At 41.7% G+C, this 19,600-nt stretch overlaps 1 protein-coding gene across 2 annotated transcripts; it reads right to left on the bottom strand.

Annotated features, from left to right (window-relative positions):
* Positions 1-1,431: 1,431 nt before the first annotated feature.
* pole3 (polymerase (DNA directed), epsilon 3 (p17 subunit)) lies at positions 1,432-19,600 on the bottom strand. 2 transcript variants are annotated; one of them, XM_086296255.1, is made up of 4 exons: positions 18,907-19,600; positions 5,358-5,443; positions 3,228-3,346; positions 1,432-2,367 (listed from the first exon to the last, which is right to left on the bottom strand). In XM_086296255.1, the coding sequence occupies exons 1-4, from the start codon at positions 18,970-18,972 to the stop codon at positions 2,186-2,188; spliced, it is 453 nt and encodes a 150-aa protein (XP_086152381.1). In that variant the 5' UTR covers positions 18,973-19,600; the 3' UTR covers positions 1,432-2,185. The 2 variants fall into 2 exon arrangements, with proteins under 2 accessions (XP_086152381.1, XP_086152373.1); XM_086296247.1 differs by lacking the exon at positions 18,907-19,600 and adding an exon at positions 5,771-5,979.

Below are 19,600 nucleotides of genomic sequence, written 5' to 3'. Positions count from 1 at the left end.
TTAACTAAAGTAACAGGTAAAATTAAATCTTCATCGTGCTCCTTAGATATATTACCTCCCTGTCCTGTCTGGGACTCTCACCAGCATCGACCCCACATTGCTATCTATCTTCAAGAGTTCACAGAGGCAAGGTCATGTTCCATCCTATTTTTAACATGCTGAGGCAACTCCACATTGAAGAAACTGAATTTTGATGCCAGCTCTGATTATCGGCCTATTTCAAAATTGTCATTTATAAGCAAATTATTAGAAATTTTTTTTAGAAAATCAGTTCAGATCTTTACTATAAAGATTAGCGATTTTTGACCCTTTTCACTCTGGATTTCAGAGGCAGCACTCCACTGAAACCACTCCTATAATGGCCTATAATGATTTTTTTTAATGGAGGAAACTATTGACCACAAAATCCTACTTAATAGGCTTAAGGTTTTGGCTGGTGTATCTGGCAATGCCATAGACTGGTTTTCTTCCTACTTGTCTAATCGGACCATCTCTGTTAGAACCGACAGGTTCTCTAACATTGCCTCCCTACCCTGCGGGGTACCACAAGGGCGCCATTTTTTATTCAGTGTTTTCATAAAAGACATTTACTACTGCTAGAGAGAACATGCATCAGAACAAGTTAAAGCCTTTTGTCAACCCCACAATGGAAAATAGCTGAAAACAAAAACAGGTATCACTTTAACCAGCTCCTAATTGAATCAGTTCTGCACTCAGCTTTGCAGTCTTCAGCATGACTGAAATGCAGCCAGATGCTGCCGATTTTACATTTTCACTCTTTTCTTCAATGTTTCCTGACAACCTTGCATTTAAATCCACTCCCTCGTTTCTCTACCTGGCCTGTACATCTACACTTGCCGTATTCTGAACATCTGCACTGTTTCTGTCTTTCACAAAATGGTATGATCCCAGTCGGTCTTTGTATGCGATTGGCCGCATGGTGTGCCCATGTCACAGTAGAAATTGAAACATTAGACCAGATAACGTTTTTATTTTTTTCTATTGTCCAATTTTTAGCCCATGTTGTGGGCTAAAAAGTGGCTAGTGGCTGACATCCTTTAGGCTCAGAAGGTAGTGCAGGTCATCTACTAATCAGAGGGTTGGTGGAAGGTTGACCGCACACAGTCTGCATACTGAACATCTTTGTGCAAGGTATCAAGTTGCTCTCCGATGCATCCGTCAGAGTACGAATTTGCGTGAACGCTAGAAAACACTTACTTGGAAAAAAGGAGGACAAATGCATGTATGAGTGGGAGAATAAGGCAAGTTGTATAAAGTGCTTTCAGTGCTCACATAGAGCAGGAAAGCACTATACAAAAGCCAGACTATTTACCATTTGGACATGCATTACCTGGTTAGAGACAGCCCCACCGTTGCTTTTTTTAGAAGCAGCCCAAGGTACCGGTTTTATCAAGACAAAGCTTGCAAGTATGCTTTTTATACAAATTTATTAAAAATCTTAGCAACTTGTATACAAGTCTACAAAAGTATAAATGGTTCAAAAACAACAAAACAACTAGTTTCTCTAGGTATAAAACCCAACAGCAGCTCACTGTCTCAATGCACCTCAGCTGTAGTTGTGGGATAAGCTGTAAACATGCATTTTTGTACCCAATATTAGTGACAACTTCAATCTCGCAGATTTAAATCCAAATGTTGCCAGAATCTGCCTTAAAGTTCCTATATGATAACACGTGTTCCAACTCTACTTTCAGAACTTTGGCTTAGGAGACTATGCAAAGAAATCAGTGATTTCATTTCATCTTTTCAATTCTTAACAGATAAAAGGTAACAGTTTTCAATTCTATTCATTGCAATTTAATATACATTTTTTGGGGAGACGTTTGAACAAGATGACATCTTTTAAACGTTTTATTTTGTCTGAAAACCAGACATATTCCCTTCATTGTCATGTAGAAAAACTGTCACATCAGGGAGCAGAATCAAATGTGCATTTTTTTTGTCTGTTATTCTTTTATCCAAAATTGGAGGTCACATGACATATCTAGACAGGTGACTTCTTTGTGCTTTGTGTTGCATGTTTTCAGGCTAGAAGTCACCCGTTTTCAGTTCACATTTCATTATCATTTGATACATGGTGACGCTGAGCTGCACGCACACATATCCCATTTGGCCAGGAATTATCTCAGAGTATGTGACGGAGTTCTCTGTGGGGAGAATGTTATCAGTTCTCCACCTCTTCCTCCTCCTCGGCTTCATTCTCGACCTCAGGCTCCTCTTCCATGCGCTCATCGTCGTCCTCTCCTTCCTCATCTCTGCTCTTATTATTCTCTGTGTCGACCTTCTTCTCTTTATCTTTCCGTTTCTGCTCAGACACCTTCTTTCCCTTCTGTCCTTGTTTATACACTGTTGACAAATGAAAAACACCTGCTGTTACTTGCAGTTAATTATATTTTACTTTAGGGCTGCGATGATTTGTTGACATAATTGATGATACTGACTAAAAAAAATAAATAAATACTTTTTTTTTTTTTAAAAAGGGTCAACATGTGATTTTAATGTTTAATGAGGAAATTAGCTTTCTCCAAAAGGTGGATGGGCAATAGGGTGAGGATTTCACTCATTGGTTAGGGGTTCAAGGTAGAGTTGCTACTTCTCCACATTGAAAGGAGCCCACTAAGCTCCAGATGGGCATGTCTTACCAGGAGGCGGCCCCAGCGTAGACCCGGGACACGCTGGAGAGATTACATCTATTAGTTATAGTGCATGCACCACACTACTTAGTCGCAATTTAACATCAGTGTGTTTTAAGTGTTTCCTTCTTCGTTGTCTGTCTGGGGATGTGTAAGGTTGATAATGCACAATGAGAGGTGCTGCATTGTTAAAAAGCATGATATACTATTGAAGAATGTGATAAATGGTTTAAAATGCCTCTGTTTAGAAAGTTTGGGGCAATAAATAAATATTAAAGTTAACTTACTATCAGAGTGTATATTAGCTTTAGAGTTGTCTGTTATTAGTTTTTGACATTTTCCATTAAACATTCTCAAATTTCACTTGATATCTGAGCGTCTCTCAGTTTTAGTCTGGCGAGTTTACTTTTTGTCCCACTCATTTAGAAACTAGTCACAAAAACATCCCTAATACAAACATTAGTGTTGTTTTCACAACTTCACAAGGAAATGAATAAAAGTCCTGATGTCACTGAACTTATTGTGGACTTATTAAAATATCTTTAAAAGCTGAGAGTATTTTCAAAGTTTCACCTTCCAAAGCTTCTCTGAGGGGCTCCAGGAACCTTTCGAACTCCATCTCCTCCATTGCAGCCAAGACGTCTCCTGCATTCAGAGTTTTTCGCTTGGCCTTCATAGCAAAATTATTTGCGCTGAGGAGAAGAAGAAGAAAAAAAAAAAAAAGCAGGGGGGAAACAATAAAACATTTAAACTGAAGCAGTTGTTTGATTCAGTGTTTGTGAATTAACATTCACATCATAGCATTCTTAGCTTGCTGCTGTGCTGGAAATTAGAATAAAAATTGATTTTATTGTCGTGCCAAAAGCACAACAAAATTACATGCACTCTTGATAAACTTTTATTCTATGTATAAAAAAAAAAAATTTAAAAACAGAATTTAGAATAAATAAAGTACAAAATATATATATATATATATATATATATATATATATATATATATATTAGGGGTGCAACGATACTCGTATCGATATTGAACCGTTCGATACAGTGCTTTCGGTTCGGTACACATGTGTATCAAACAATACAAAATTTTTAATTTATTTTATCAACTTTTCTTCCGACGATGCTGTCTGTGTTGAGCGCTCAGTGGATCTGCGTTCGACTACTCCGCCTAGGCTGCACTGTCGAGCGCAGATCCGCTGAGCGCAGCGCAAGCTAGCAAGACAGAAGCTAAGCTCGTTGCAACATGGCAAATTGAACCTCCCCCACCCTCATTCAGATCTGGTGTTTGGAACTATTTTGGTTTTCATGTGAAGTATGACCCTGAAGATAAGCGCGTCATGGACTAAAGTAAAACAGTATGTTGGATGTGCCACGCAATGCTCAATTGGTCTCACCGTCCAGCCCCACGCACGATTTGCCGCGTTATGGCGCGTTAATGTCATTTCAACGAGATTAACGCTGACAGCACTAGTGGGAACACAACGAATATGACTGCACATTTACTCCGACATCATCCTAGTGCAAAGACAAGTGGAAGCAGACAAAAACAACAAGCACGCATGCTACAAACTTTACCAGAGTCATTTAGACAGCCGTTAGCACAGGATTCTCCTTATGGGGACCTGGTATGTTTAATATGCTGCTGAGAATATAGCCCAGAAGAAGCGTATAGTGTAGCTTTTATTTTGGAAAGAGCCATTTCTCTGTAATAAACTCTCTTTTCCAAAGATGAGTGATTTCTCCATCAGATAGATTTTTTTATTACTTTGTTTCAGCAACATTAAATTTAAAAACTACTTTTGAGTTAAAATATATATTTATAATTTTAATAAATGACAAATTAAAAAGGCATGAACATTTTTTTTGTATCGAAAAAATATCGAACCATGACACCAAAGTATCGAACCGAACCATGAATTTTGTGTATCGTTGCACCCCTAATAAATATATGTGCATGTATGTCGGAGTCATTATAATTTAGGGCTGGGCGATATGAGGAAAATGCAACATCGCAATTTTTTTTGTGTGTGTGGCTATACCGCAAAACATGATATATTTCGTGATATGTCTTGAGCCCCAACACCCCCTGGGGGCAAAGGGGGTGAGCTGCAGTGTAAGCCTCAGTGAAGTCAGGTTTTTTTGTTTGTTTGTTTGTTCTTTTAAAGAAAATATCAGCATGTGTGGTCCACAGAAACCTCAGAGTCTCAGCTTCTTGCCGATAGGCGTTGTAGCTCATATGACAGCGGGTTTAAAGTTGTCTTTGGTGTGTGGGGAGATGTTCACATGCCGAGTTTAAAACAGTCTTAATTTTGCAGTGGATGACTTTTCAGCTGGTAGAATAATTTCGTGGTACTGCTACCTTTTGCGCCAATAATTTTACGGCATGTTTTGCAAATTACTGTACTTTGACATATTTTTCTCTATATAAATATATATAAACACGCATGCTCAGTGTTGGGCAGGGGGGTTATTGATGAATTCACAGCATGTGAGAGAAAATAAAAACTGACTTAAATGCAGACAGCTTAATATTTCCATGGCAACCTATACTCGATGATTATGTTTAAGCCATTTTAACCATCATACGTGGAAAAACTCGAGATACAGCAAGTATATTAGAAATATCGCCCGCCCCTATTATAGTTGCTAAAATAAATAAATAGTGGTCACATTATGTAAATGGGATTTATTAGTTCTTACCAGGAGGTGGCATATAACACAAACACACTGGCTGCTTGGGATATGGCTCTTCTTGCTTCTTTCGACACATTCACCCCATCTGGGAGCTGTTGAAAATAAACATTACAGAAGTGTTATCTCAAGGGTACACTACATACACATTATCAGAAAACACAGTCAGCCAACAAAGGCCCATAAGGGGTTGGCCAGTATTGCATTAAATTATTTTTTCATGAAGTAACAAGCAAATGAAGCTGCACCTGGAGACGATTCCAAGTGTTGAACTTATATTTGGTGGTTGTTCACCAAAACTCAATATCAGGTCCAACATTGAGCCTGACTGATACATCGGTCAATCAGTATCAATACCAGCCAATAAAGAAACAACATCATTTAACCTGGTTATAAGAGTCGATGTTACAAAATTTGCCCACCTGAGGGCACTTGGCATCTTCCCTGTTGGCAACACCTGTTTGAAACGCCATAAACATAACCAGCTGAGTCAGGCAGAGCATAATAATTCACAACCTTTTAGTCACAGCATAACCTGCTAAGCCTGCAATAATCATTTATCTTTTCTCCAACAACACAATCATAATTATTGATAGTCTAGTTCTATAAGTACAGTGGAACCCCGACTTACGAATACCCCGTTTCACAAAAAATTCAAGTTACAGGTACGAAGGCACTGAACGGCAATGTTCAGTGCCTTCGTAACTTGACTCTGATTTCGTTACTCGGGAAATCCGCTGGCTTTGATTGGCTGAGCTTACAATGCCTTCCGAATCATGTGACAATCCCTTGGCTTCCATACTTGCGCTTCGCTGTTGCACTTGAACGACGTATTGTTGTTCTAGTTAGCAATTAGCCTATTGTTCAGCATCAGTCAAAAAGGCACGATGGGTGCTTCGACTTACGAAAGGAACGAATTAATTTTGTAAATCGGGGTTCCACTGCAGTTCTGTCTCGAACTGTGCAATTCTTATCCATGCTTCTCTGCATTGATAATGCAACACATTTCTGACTGCTTTACTTTTTCGAGTGGTGACTGAAGTTACATAAGGGCGATCGCCATTGAACATAAAAACAAACAAACAAAAACAGAACGTAATGTAGCTTACATTCACAGGTGATGATGAATATGAAAATCAAAACAACTGGAATTTATCATAAATGCTTTCAAAAAAAGAAAGCATATATAGATGTCAATAACCTGCGTATGTGTACAAAGTTTTGTTGAGACTGGCCCATTAGGTTAGGAGATAATATACACAGAGACATATATGCTTACATATGCTATGCTTGTTACAGTAAGGTGTAATGATAGCAAACGTGGCCATTAGGACTCATTGTGGAGATGGAATCTATATACATTTATATCCCTCTATAATATTCCGGTACCAGATGTGCTTTCCAGTATTTGCCAAAAATGATCGGTCGGGTCAGCCGGTTTACTGATAATGAGGTTATTTGTGGTCTTATCTCCTCTTGCTTTTGAGCAGAACTGTATATCAGGCCACGACCAACATGTAAACTCATTCTTAGATGAGGGTTCCTCCTGTCACTATGGTCTATCAGCTGAGTCAAGCCGGTGAATATTCCTCCAGAGCTCAGACTGTACGGAAAATCTTCATGTAGGAAAAGAGGGAGAATGGGTGAAATTGGAAGGCAACTCAGGTACACAAACCTTAGAGACTGCTATAAGCTTAACAAGCTATAAGCTTGACTCACTTAAACATGAAATGAGGAACACTTGTGTACTGGGGCAAGGACCTGGAACTGACAGGGTTTGGTATTCCTTTTCATCTTGACCGTAAAGCAGAGACTACCAACAAGCAACTGTCTCTTAAGCCGCGCTGCAGGACGCACTGGATGACGCAGACTGGGACATGTTTCGGCGCAGCTCTGATGACATCAACATGTTTACGGAAGCGGTTGTGGGATTTATCGGGAAACTAGCGAACGACACAGCAGAAAGAACTATCATCCGAACGTTTCCCAACCAGAAGCCGTGGGTGGATAAAAACATCCGCGACACTCTGAGATCACGCACCGCTGCCTACAATGAAGGGCTTGTCTCCGGTAATATGGACCTATACAAGGCTGCGTCCTACAACGTGCGCAGCGCGGTCCGAAAGGCAAAGCGGAGCTACGGGGAAAAACTAGAGTCACAGCTACGACAGTGCGACTCTAGGAGCCTGTGGAAAGGACTGCGGACTATAAACGACCAGCTTCTTCAATGATGAATGCAGATGCTTCACTGGCTGATGAGCTGAACACGTTTTATGCTCGCTTCGACGCCGCAGCAATTAAAACAACAAACGGCTGCGCGCGCTCGGAGTGCACCAGTGAAGAAAATGCATTCGTCATCACAGAGCATGCCGTGAGGAACACCTTCAGGAGGGTGAACACCAGGAAGGCAGCAGGACCAGATGCAATCCCTGGCCGGGTCCTTAGAGCCTGCGCTGACCAGCTAGCACCGGTGTTCACGGAGATCTTCAACCTCTCCCTGGCCCAAGCTGTGGTTCCCACGTGCTTCAAACAGTCCATTATTGTCCCTGTTCCAAAGAAACAACAGCCCGCTTGCCACAATGACTACCATCCAGTAGAGATGGACCGATCCGATATTACGTATCGGTCCGATACTGACCTAAATTACTGGATCGGATATCGGAGAAAAATAAAAAATGTAATCCGATCCATTAAATATCACGAAAGCACCTCACAAAACTTGCAACACGCCGTAACTCACCTCAGAACGTTAGCACGTCGGAGCAGTATGCATCACGTGATAGAGCAGCTGTGGCATGCGGGACCTGTCGGTGGTCTGGATAGCATGTGGAGCTTCGCTAGCAACCCGGCATTTCATCTCCGACAAAGTTATCCCCGAGAGAAGTAAAGCAAGTGTGTAAGTCCATCTCTGAATGTTTGTAAAGCATTCCTGCGTTAAGCTTAACAAGCGACTGCCTCTCGCTCTCCGGCTGCTACTTCAATCGTGAAACTGCTTAAATGATCAGCTGATCGGCTTTTCTGTCGCGAGTCCGTCTCTCTGGTTTGTTTTTGGCCCAGTTTGCACCAGAAAGAGGAAACCGGCGGCTGAACAACAGCAGCACGTTTAAGCTTGATAAGCTGTTGTTAGAATTTATTTAATTTCTACACCAGGATCTTTTTCTACGTAGCTGACGGCTGGTAACTGTGCAGGGGCAGATCTAGCAAAGTTTAGCCAGGGGGGCCGATAGGGCATTAACAGGGAAAAGGGGGCACAAAGACATACTTTTCTTTCTTATTCTCATTTAAAATGTCGAGCTTTTAATAAATAATTATCTGAAACCCAAAGTTTTAATTTGATGTAAAATGAATAGAAGTCAATTACTGTATATAGTGACTATTAAGTCTAATATATATACACCCTAGTAAGCTATAGTACTTTTAACTTTGGGAAGGTACCATCTGTGCAGTCTGCAATTTTGTTGAAGAAAGATGTTGAATCTATTTAATATTTCTTGAAAAATAATTGATTTCTGTGCATTTTTTTTCACACTGCATCAAATTAAGGTTGATTACGTCGATTAAGCATCATGAGGTGGAGCGTGAGGGGTGGTTCCCTATTTTTTATTTATTTATTTTTGTTGTTGCTGGGAGTTGGAACCCTATTAGTTAGGTTGCTTAATATTTATGCTAAGTACTCTTTAAAATACCAGAATAGGGAGGATGGTGTAGGTCTAAGTTTATTAGATTGATCAGTATTGCTGAACTATGAAATATTTTTTTTGCATACAGGTATAACAGAATAGCTTTAGTGTAGTTGTTGTTTTAAACTTGAGTATGAACTTATACAAAATGCAGCAAGATATTTAAAAAACAGTTTTGTTTATTAAAAAACACTATATCGGATTCATATCGGTATCGGCAGATATCCAAATTTATGATATCGGTATCGGTATCGGACATAAAAAAAGTGGTATCGTGCCATCTCTACCGTCCAGTAGCACTGACTTCAATTGTGATGAAGTGTTTTGAAAGACTGATGAGAGATCACATCACTTCTTCACTTCCTCCCACCATCGACTCACTTCAGTTTGCTTACCGGACTAATCGTTCCACAGACGATGCCATATCTCACCTGCTCCACACATCCCTGAGTCACCTGGACACTGGCAGAGGGAATTATGTTAGGATGCTGTTCGTGGACTACAGTTCAGCATTCAACACAATAATTCCCTCTAAGCTTTTCACCAAGTTGACGGATCTTGGACTCAGCTCATCACTGTGTCAGTGGATCCTCAACTTCCTCACAGACAGACCCCAATCAGTGAGGGTGGGAAACAAGTCTCCCCCTCCATCTCACTCAGCACTGGAGTGCCTCAGGGCTGTGTTTTAAGCCCCCTGCTGTACTCACTGTACACTTATGACTGTGTTGCCACATCCGACACCACCTCCATTGTCAAGTTTGCTGACGACACTGCTGTTGTGGGCCTGATCTCCGACAACATCGAGACGGCCTACCTGGAGGAGATTAGGAACCTGGAGACCTGGTGCCAGGAGAATAACCTCCTCCTAAACATCAGCAAGACTAAGGAGCTGATCGTGGACTTCACTACAAAGCAGGCGAGGAATTACAAACCCCTCATCATCAGTGGCACGCCAGTGGAGAGAGTGGACAGTTTCCGATACCTGGGTGTCCACATCACTCAGGACCTGTCATGGTCCTGTCACATCAACACCCTGGTTAAGAAAGCCCGTCAGCATCTCTTCTTCCTCGGAAGACTTAGAGACTTCCATCTGCCACTGAAGGTGCTCAAGAACTTCTACTCCTGCACCATCGAGAGCGTCCTGACGTCAAACATCTGCACCTGGTTTGGGAACAGCACCAAGCAGGACAGACGAGATCTGCAAAGGGTGGTGCGCTCGGCAGAACGCATCATTCAATCCATCTACACCAAGCGGTGCAAGTCCAAAGCTAGGAAGATTATGATGGACCTCTCCCATCCCAACAATGGACTCTTCTCACTGTTGAGGTCTGGGAAGCGCTTCCGCTCCCTTAAGGCCAAAACAGAGAGAATGAGGAGGAGCTTCTTCCCCCAGGCTATTCGGGCCCTGAACCAGGTGTAGGACTGGACTCTCCCAACACGTCACTATAAGACTGGACTCTCACACACGTCACCACACGCACCACCACACATTTCCTATAATCCTATAATTCCTATAATTTATAATCCTTATCTTTATAATCTCTTCTGCTATTTGCACATTCTTTACTGTAAATTCCTAAGTTAATTTGTAAATTTTTGTAGTAAATTGTAAATATTGTAAAACTTTTCTTCTGTCATTTAATGGTCGGGCATTGTACAGCTACAAGCATTTCACCCCCATGTCATACTGTGTATGGTTGTGTGTGTGTGACAAATAAAATTTGAATTTGAATTTGAAAGCAGTAAGTGGCTTTATGTTTTTATTCCAACTGCACTGAAACACAAAAATCCAGCTGTTAGTTGTAATGTTTGGGTGTGTAAAGCACTTTAAATGGGGCCCGTGTCATGGAGAGCCTGTCTGAATCGGGTGACAGGTCGTTCCCTGGACCAACAAGCTGGAGACTGATTTACACACAGCGTAGTGAGGAAAACCTAAAGTGTTGGACTCCAAATTGTCTGTCTGGTGACTGGGCTCTCCGCTGTTCTCATTTATAATGCGTTTTACAAATCCTAACAGCTGGATTTTCCCATGTGAGTGCAGCTAGCTAAACAACAACATCGCTAACATAAACTAATTTAAGTCTGTTAGCTGCAAACAACCAACCCAGTAATGTCAAGTTCTGTAATGACAAGCTGATGTGTTCTAAAAACTTTAAGCACTTGTGTCTTAAATCCAGCTTCACAGGCAGCACTACATCTATGTCTGTTTTTGAGAGCAAGGCTCCATAGTGTCAATCATCTCTAATTTCAGAGGGTTAAAGCTGGTGGTCCCGATGCCATTTGTGGGCATAAATTAGGGCTGTGCGATATGACCAAAACCTCATATCCCGATATAAGACATCTATCGTCCGATAACGATATAAATCACAAAAATGTAACATTTTCTGTAAATTCTGTGAATCGCGGGCAGCTCGACTTGCGTGAAGTGTTTCCAGCTGTGCGTCATGTAGCTGGAGTCAAGTGTTTTAACCGATGAATGAAACGATACATTTTTAGACATAAGTTGTAACTGCCGCCGTTTTCTTTGTGAGTATTTATTACACGGCGTGCTGCGGGGAAAAGCCTGTTCTAACGTTTGAGTCTAAGGTTTATTTTTTAGCACCTGGCGGCTCTTTTTTACTTCTCATCCGTAAACAATCTGCTCTTTCACGTGATTCAGTTTATTTTGAAAAGTCTCAACAGGATCTTGAGCTTTATTGTGAAAGGTTTATGTGGAACATAAACAAGCGGACACCCGATGCTGTTACCGTCGTTGTTGCTAACCACAACGCATAAAAACAAGCGCTTGTCTGTCAGTAGTGTGGTTATATTAAATATAAGAGAAAGAGAGAACTTTAAGAAATGAATATAGCCACTACAGTGTCCATCAGAACCATGAAAAAATATTGCTGTAAACAGTTTATTTTGCAACACCACGAATCAAACGATAGCGTAAAATGAAATAGACGTTTTTATATCGTCATCCGATATATATCGAACAGCCCTAGCACACATTGCATCATTATGCTGACCAGCTTAGTGCGGTCAGCATTTTATTTCCCCAAGCGGCCTCGGACCCGTGGATGTGGTGTAGACCAGCGGTCCCCAAACCCCGGGCGTCGGCCCGGTACCGGTCCGTGAGTCGTTTGGTACCGGGCCGTGAGATTTGAGGCTCAGGTGTGAAATGTCTGGTTTTCAGGGTTTTTGTCGGTTTTCAGCGTTATTTTGTTATCGTTTTTATCAATAACTCTGTTTTCCTGGGTCTTTTCACGTGTGTTATGAATAAATCTTTTTTTCCCAGTACCGGTACTGGTTTTATTTTGTTGTATTTATCCGCGACACCTTAAAGGCCGGTCCGTGAAAATAATGTCGGGCATAAACCGGTCCGTGGCACAAAAAGGGTTGGGGACCGCTGGTGTAGACCACAGAAATCTTTGCACGCTTAACCGAGCCGGAGCATCTGATGTTAGAATCTACACCCTTCAAATGGCTCTACTAAATGTAAGATCTTTAGCAAACAAGACATTTGTATTAAATGACTTCCTAAAGTCCCAACAGCTGGACTTTCTGTTTCTGACAGAAACATGGCTTCAACCCGGTGAGTCTGTAGCTTTTTCGGAACTGGTTCCTCCTGATTGCTCATTTTTCAGCCTCCCTCGGTCCTCTGGTAGGGGGTTGGCTTGTTCAATGCTCGATTTCATTGCCATCACACATTACAGCACGATTCATTTTCTAGTTTTGATCTCCAGCTCTTTGAGTTACACCTGAGCTCTGCTGCGCCTTTGTGTGCCCTCATATATCGTCCTCCCAAGTTTAATAAGGATTTTATCAAAGAGTTTTCAGATTTTATGGCTGGAATTGTTCTTGAATTCGACAGTTTTTTAATCCTTGGTGATTTTAACATCCATGTCTGCTGTGACTCTAAACTTCTGGTCAAGGACTTTTTAAATATTATTGACGCTTTTAAATTGACCCAGTGGGTTACTGGTCCCATGCATGAAAAAGGTCACACACTAGACTTGGCGCTTTCCCACGGACTGTATGTGTGCGTCACGGAAATATCTGAGTTGGGAAGACACAAATGCATGGACAAGAACCTCTGCAGTGTCGCTTGACAAAACTTGTCTGATTCTGGCTATGTTCCTCAAATGATAAAAGGCGGTCTTTGTTATCTCTTTTACATGAGATTCAAAGGAGAGCACCATATCGAACCACACACCCAAGTTTTTACCTTGTTCCTGCAATTTATGGCACTGTCATCAATTTTCAAGATGAAATTTTGGGACAAGTGCTGAAATTTGTGTGGCCCAATGACCATCAACTCTGTCTTATCAGTATTTAGGAGCAAGAAATTATCCGATAACCAGCCCTTAATTGCAGATAAACAACATTCTAGTTTAGAGACTTCAGCACAATTTCCAATGGTTAGAGGGACATAAAGCTGCAGGTCATCAGCGTAACAATGAAAGGTTACATTAAAAGAACGTAAAAGAACACCAAGAGGCAGCAGGTACATAGAAAACAGCAATGGTCCAAGTACGGACCCCATGCCTCACTGCACAAGTCTCTGAGAGATCATTTTTCAAGCAACAGTCTGAGACCTCCCAGACAGGTAAGATCTCAGCCATGATAAAACATTTCCTGTAATTCCAATAAAATGTTCAAGCCTATCCAATAAAATCCAGTGATCCACAGTGTCAAACGCAGCACTTAGATCCAGCAGTAATAAAACTGAAGTGCGATCATTGTCTGCATTAACCAGCAGATCATTTACCACTTTGACTAAAGCTGTTTCTGTGGAGTGATTTGGTCTAAAGGCAGACTGACATGGTTCAAACAGATTGTTAGTTGACAGATGCTCAGTGAGCTGCTTAAAAACCACTTTTTCAAAGATTTTAGACAAAAAAGACAGATGTGAGATGGGTCTATAGTTTGCGACCATGTCAACATCCAGTCCAGGCTTTTTCAAGATTGGCACTACCACAGCCGATTTAAAACATTCAGGAAAGACTCCAGTCGTCAATGAAGTATTTAAAAGAAACAGAATGTAGGGTCCTAATGCTGACCACAGTTCCTTTATAACCCAGGCTGGTAGAGGATCCAAAGAACAGGTTGTACATCGAGCTGCTTTTACAACCTTAGTTAATCCAGACAGAGAAATAACCTTGAAGTCAGAGAACAGTTTATCAGCACCAACAGGCAAAGCAGCTGAGTAGTCTAATGAACACCTAGAGTGAGTAATACGATTTCTAAGTGTTTCAGCCCTGTCTCTGAAAAATGTAAGAAAGTCATAAGCTATCAAATTAGAACAGCAGAGAGTTGACTTACTCTCTTTAATTTGCACACTGTTGAAAATGAGTTTTGAGTTAGGTTTATGGCTCATGATGAGATTTGAGAAATAATTTGCTTTCGCTGTCAACATCGCTGATTGAAGAGAAGACAATGAGTCCTTCCAAGCCTGGAGAAATACTTCTAGTCTGGAAGATCTCCAGTGACGCTCGGCTTTTCTGCAATTTCTTCTCAAGTTCAAGAGCTCCTCATTTAACCAAGGCTTAGGGTTCCTTTTTGAACATTTCAACACAGTCCAGTAGTTCAAGAAGTGCATTATTAAGATTGGCAGTCAAGGTGTCCACACATAACTCCTGGGTAAAAATAGGGTCCAACACATCAGGTAGATGTAATTTAACTCCAAGCAATGTTTTGGGGCTAATATTACGAGATGATCTGAGGGGCAATCTTCCCCTCTCAGAAGCTGGAGATTTAGGGATTAAAATATCAAGTAAAATTGCGGAGTGGTCTAGAATAGGTAAAACACAATTTTCAGTCATTGATACATTCAGCCCGTAGCCCAAGACAAGGTCTAGAGTGTGGCCCTTGCATGTTGGCCCAGACACAAATTGTGTGAAGTTTAAGAGAGCTAATTTAACTCTCTGTCCATCCGTGGCAGCAGGCAGTATTTGTAGGTTGTTCATATTTGCTCCACCTCCCCTCGTATCCCGTCAGCATGGCGACCAATAAAGCAGCCTCAGGTGAGCGTGCTCCGATGACGTCGGGTAAATAGGAAGAAGGCAGCGCTGTTTGAGGCCAAAATAAAGTCCTAAACAGCCACGGTCACCGATGGTAAGGACCCACCGCATCCAATTTCTGACCCAAACACGCTTCCCAGAGCTAAATTTGCTGTTGTTGTAAACTGTTTTTTGCAACTTTTTTGTATTTAAAGTTTTGAGGAATAAACCTCAAAATGATGTAAAAAAACAAAAACGATTTTCAATTTTTTTGTAGTTTATTGCAACTTTTTTGCAATTTATGTAGTTACTATGGACATAATGCATACATATTATTAAAATATGGGCTATAACAGTTGTATTGATGTATAGCAACTTGAAATGCTCCCAAAAATGGCACTACAACATGTAAAAATATAAAGTAAGCTCTGGCGGACTTGGTTCTATGGTAGGTCTTAAAGGGTTAAGCAGCGTCTGTCGCTCATATACCAACAGGGAGTGGGTTTTTAAAACTAGCAGGGACACCACTAAGAACATAAAACATAAACGTTGCAGAACCGAGAGACGGCGTGCCATGACATCTGGTGCCATCAAAAACTGCAAAGACACAGTTTGTCTCAAACTTCGTGTCAGTAAACAGTCACACGCCTCAGGTACTTTTTAATGTCCTTAATCTTTTTTCTTAGTTCACGTGATAATGTTGGAGTCATTTCTTCACCAAGTATTTGTGATGATTTTTTTTAGCATTTTTTACGACAAGAGTCTATCTATTAGGGCCCTTGTCTCGTCAACTGCTACCTCAGATCCTAGTCTTTCTCCTATGTGCCCAGCTGTCTTAGAGCAGTTTGAGCCAGTCTCCCTTAATGACTTGACTGAGGTAGTTAGTAACCTAAGATCATCACACTGCCCCTCTGATTGTCTCCCCCCAAGCTTGCTTAAAAACACGTTTAATACTGTTGGGCCTTTTATCCTGAGATTAATTAATACGTCCCTTGCTACGGGCTGTGTCCTATCATGCTTTAAACAAGCTATAGTTCAGCCTCTTCTTAAAAAACATAACCTGGACCCAACTGTCCAATTACAGGCCAATCTCAAAGCTTCCTTTCCTGTCTAAAGTTTTGGAGAAAGTGGTCTACTTACAGTTGCAGGCCCATCTTGATTTTAACAAGAACTCTGAAAATGCCTCTGTTTAGAACTCTGGAAAAAAAAGCAGGGTCAAACTAGGGCTGGGCGATATGGCCTAAAATTCATATCGCGATATAATTTGAAGCATTTGCGGTAACGATATATATCGCGATATATTCTTTTCTTCTGTATAACTTATTATTTTCCACACTATAAGGCACACTAAAACTTTAATTTTCTCAAAAATCTAGAGTGTGCCTTATGTATGAATTCTGGTTGTGCTTACTGACCTCGAACCGATTTTGGCTGCAGAAATCTGTTAAAAAATGTTTTAGTACAACTTTGGTAAGCCGCACTGCTTGATGGATTGTCAGAGCATTACAGCTGCCGTAGTGAGGAGCTTCGCGAAGTAATCTGGGTCCAAACCTCCGTCCCTTCAGGTCCCAAAGTCAAACGAACACTGAGAGTTAAAAACGGTCTAAATTCTTTCATCTTTAATAAAATCATCAGCATTGCTGACTAATTAAACTAATTCAAACGTACAGCTCTGCTACCACTTCTGACATAAATGAAGACAGAAAACTAAACAGCAGTGACGTTTGTAGGGTTACTGAAGTTGGACTACCTGGTATATAATGTTGTGCTATGGGATTGCTAGTGACACAGCTATGTTAGCATAACATTAGCACAGTGAAGCTGGAGGATGAACGCCAACTTTTTTTCCACTCATTAAAAGTTAACGTGAGGGATTCTGGTGGTCAGGGACAAATGCAATCGCATAGCAGGATGCTGTACACGGGCCAAACTTCAGTCAGGAGAACAGCTGAGATAATCCATCCACAATACGAGGTTAGTTATTAATATACTGCAACAACATGGGAACAGAGCAGCTGCGAGACAATTCAACATTAATGAATCAATGTTAAATGTTACGGAAGTGGAGGAAGCGCAGTTTTTGGCTTTCCCCATATTTCAAAAGTGCTTCATCTCTTTGCAGATGATAATGGTTGTAGCCGCTGCGATGCTTTTGACCAAAACAGGCGCAGCTTGATGACATCATCAACATGCCCTATTGCGATAGAGATTTTGACTATCCGGTTGTTCAGTGATGACACGACGAATCCTACTTCCGGGCCTAAAGTAGTCTGCGTTTAATATGGCTTTTGTGTTGTGAACATGTTTAATGTTTTGTATTTTCTTCTATTTGATCTCAAAAAGCTCCTAAAACAGTCAGTGATCCCTGTTGACCTCCCTCGGCTTTTATTACCGCTAATCATTTATTTAAGCTCAGTTTTTAAAACCTTACGATGTACAGCCCAGCCCATGCAGCAGTATATGAATGACTAACCTCGTATTAATAATAATGGATTGGATTTATATAGCGCTTTTCAAGGCACCCAAAGCGCTTTACAATGCCACTATTCATTCACTCTCACATTCACACACTGGTGGAGGCAGCTACAGTTGTAGCCACAGCTGCCCTGGGGCAGACTGACAGAAGCGAGGCTGCCATATCGCGCCATCGGCCCCTCTGGCCAACACCAGTAGGCAGCAGGGTAAAGTGTCTTGCCCAAGGACACAACAACCAGGACAGAGAGCCCGGGGATCGAACCGGCGACCTTCCGGTTACAGATACGCTTCCCAACCCCCTGAGCCACGGTCGCCGATATTGTTTATATCGCCCACCCCTAGGTCAGACCATCCCCAGCTCTTATTACGCTGCCTTGACGACATCAAACATTGGATGTCCTGCAGGATTGTGTGGCGCTTTGGTTCACCCCAGTGCTGTGTTCATCTGGCTTTTTTAACTCACATGAGTCACTCTGAAGGGGCACACAAACTGCAGCAGCGCTGCACTGAGGAAACAAGCTACATTCGCTTATTTTGTGCAGAATACTGTGGGGCGTTATAGTATATTGATCAGCAGCTGCCCGCATTAAATTTCACCAGTTAATGTAGTTGTGTTTTCTGAATCAGCAGGTGTTGTTAAGCAGGTGAACAGGATTTCCGGTGTTCCAGATTATCTGGCGTCGCGAATTAACTGGTGAGGTAGACTTTGTTTTCAGGAGCCGCTACCGACAACCCAGCAAATAAACACTAAATAGTTCATCTGTGGCATTTGTGAGGTTACCTCAAACACAGTCCGTCCTGTTGCTCGTGAACAACAAGATATTTAAAAATGTTGCGAGTTTACCTGGTGATATTCTCGTGCACGAGGCGACCGCGAAAACAGCAAACAAATAAACGTCACCACGCCGATGCTGTTCATAAGACAGCAAGAGTAAACGATCTGGAGAATCTCGTCTTCGTTATAGTTTCCCTCGTGCGTTTTATTACTCAGATTTCAGCGTTTTCGCTTCACAACTAAAGCGTGCAGTTTGTGTGTACTCAAATGCTGGTTTGTCGGTAGCGGCTCCTGAAAAGCAAGTCTGCCACACGTCTGTTCGACCGTCACCAGTTAATTCGCGACGCCAGATAATCTGGAACACCGGCGAGCTGATCGATGGTGTCGTGAGGGAAATGTCACCACGTTATTTATGTTACAGAAAGACAGCGAACGGAACATCTGAAAAACGGAGAGTGGAATACGTAAACAAATCTAATCGGTTAACGTAAAAAAACAGTTAACCTGGGTCACCGGCGACCTCCCAGAATTGCGTCGTGTATTTGTTTAGCGTATTTAACCATCCCCGGCGTGTATAAAACACACAAAAAGACCAACCGCGCGCGACATTGTGACTGCTACCGTGTTTCGATGTTCACACTCACCGCTTCCTTGATGATGCGGGTGATTACCGCGTTGGGAAGGTTCAGGTCTTCTGGCCTCTCTGCCATTGTTCTCACCGTTTAATGTGCATTTATCTGGGCCCGTTGTATGTGCGCCGCTGTTTCCGCCGTCCTAGGAGAACAGGTTTAGCCGTTATCGTTGCTAAAAGGCTGTTACCGCTGAGCTAACCGATTAGCGTCGTTGACAATGCTGTGTGCGTGGAGTTCCTCAGTTAAGCAAGCCAACGTTAAAACTCTCTCCGTTTCGTACGTTATATGAAGACACTGATATTTTATCTGGTAAGTCTGAAAGGTTAAACTACAAACTCCGGTTGAAGTTGTACGCGTTCACGTCAGAGCCGACTTGTTTTCAGACATTTCCCGCGAATCTTCCAACTACCACGAAGCTCCTACGTCAGCAATAAACTTCGACCTCTGACCTTCTTGTGACGTATGTCCGCTGTTGACCATTGACTGACATCTGATAAAAGATCAGCAAGATGACTGAAATACTTTAAGTTCACTCTGTAAGTTACCTAACATTAACAGGTATTTCAACTACCTCAGGCTCCCAATGTTACTGTTCAATATTTAATAATTTGAGGCACTTGTATATGCTCCAGGCAGCACGGTGGCACGATGGTTAGCACTGTTGCCGCACAGCAAGAAGATCCTGAGTTCAATTCCACCATCAGGC

The sequence above is a fragment of the Aulonocara sp. 'chitande type north' Nkhata Bay genome, linkage group LG1, assembly GCF_057382095.1.
Source record: "Aulonocara sp. 'chitande type north' Nkhata Bay isolate Kocher_YH1m ecotype deep benthic linkage group LG1, A_spYH_male_GT1.1, whole genome shotgun sequence".
In the NCBI taxonomy this organism is placed as follows: Eukaryota; Metazoa; Chordata; class Actinopteri; order Cichliformes; family Cichlidae; genus Aulonocara; species Aulonocara sp. 'chitande type north' Nkhata Bay.
Note: the sequence above shows the minus strand (reverse complement) of the source record. Positions and strands in the feature narration are given on the sequence as shown.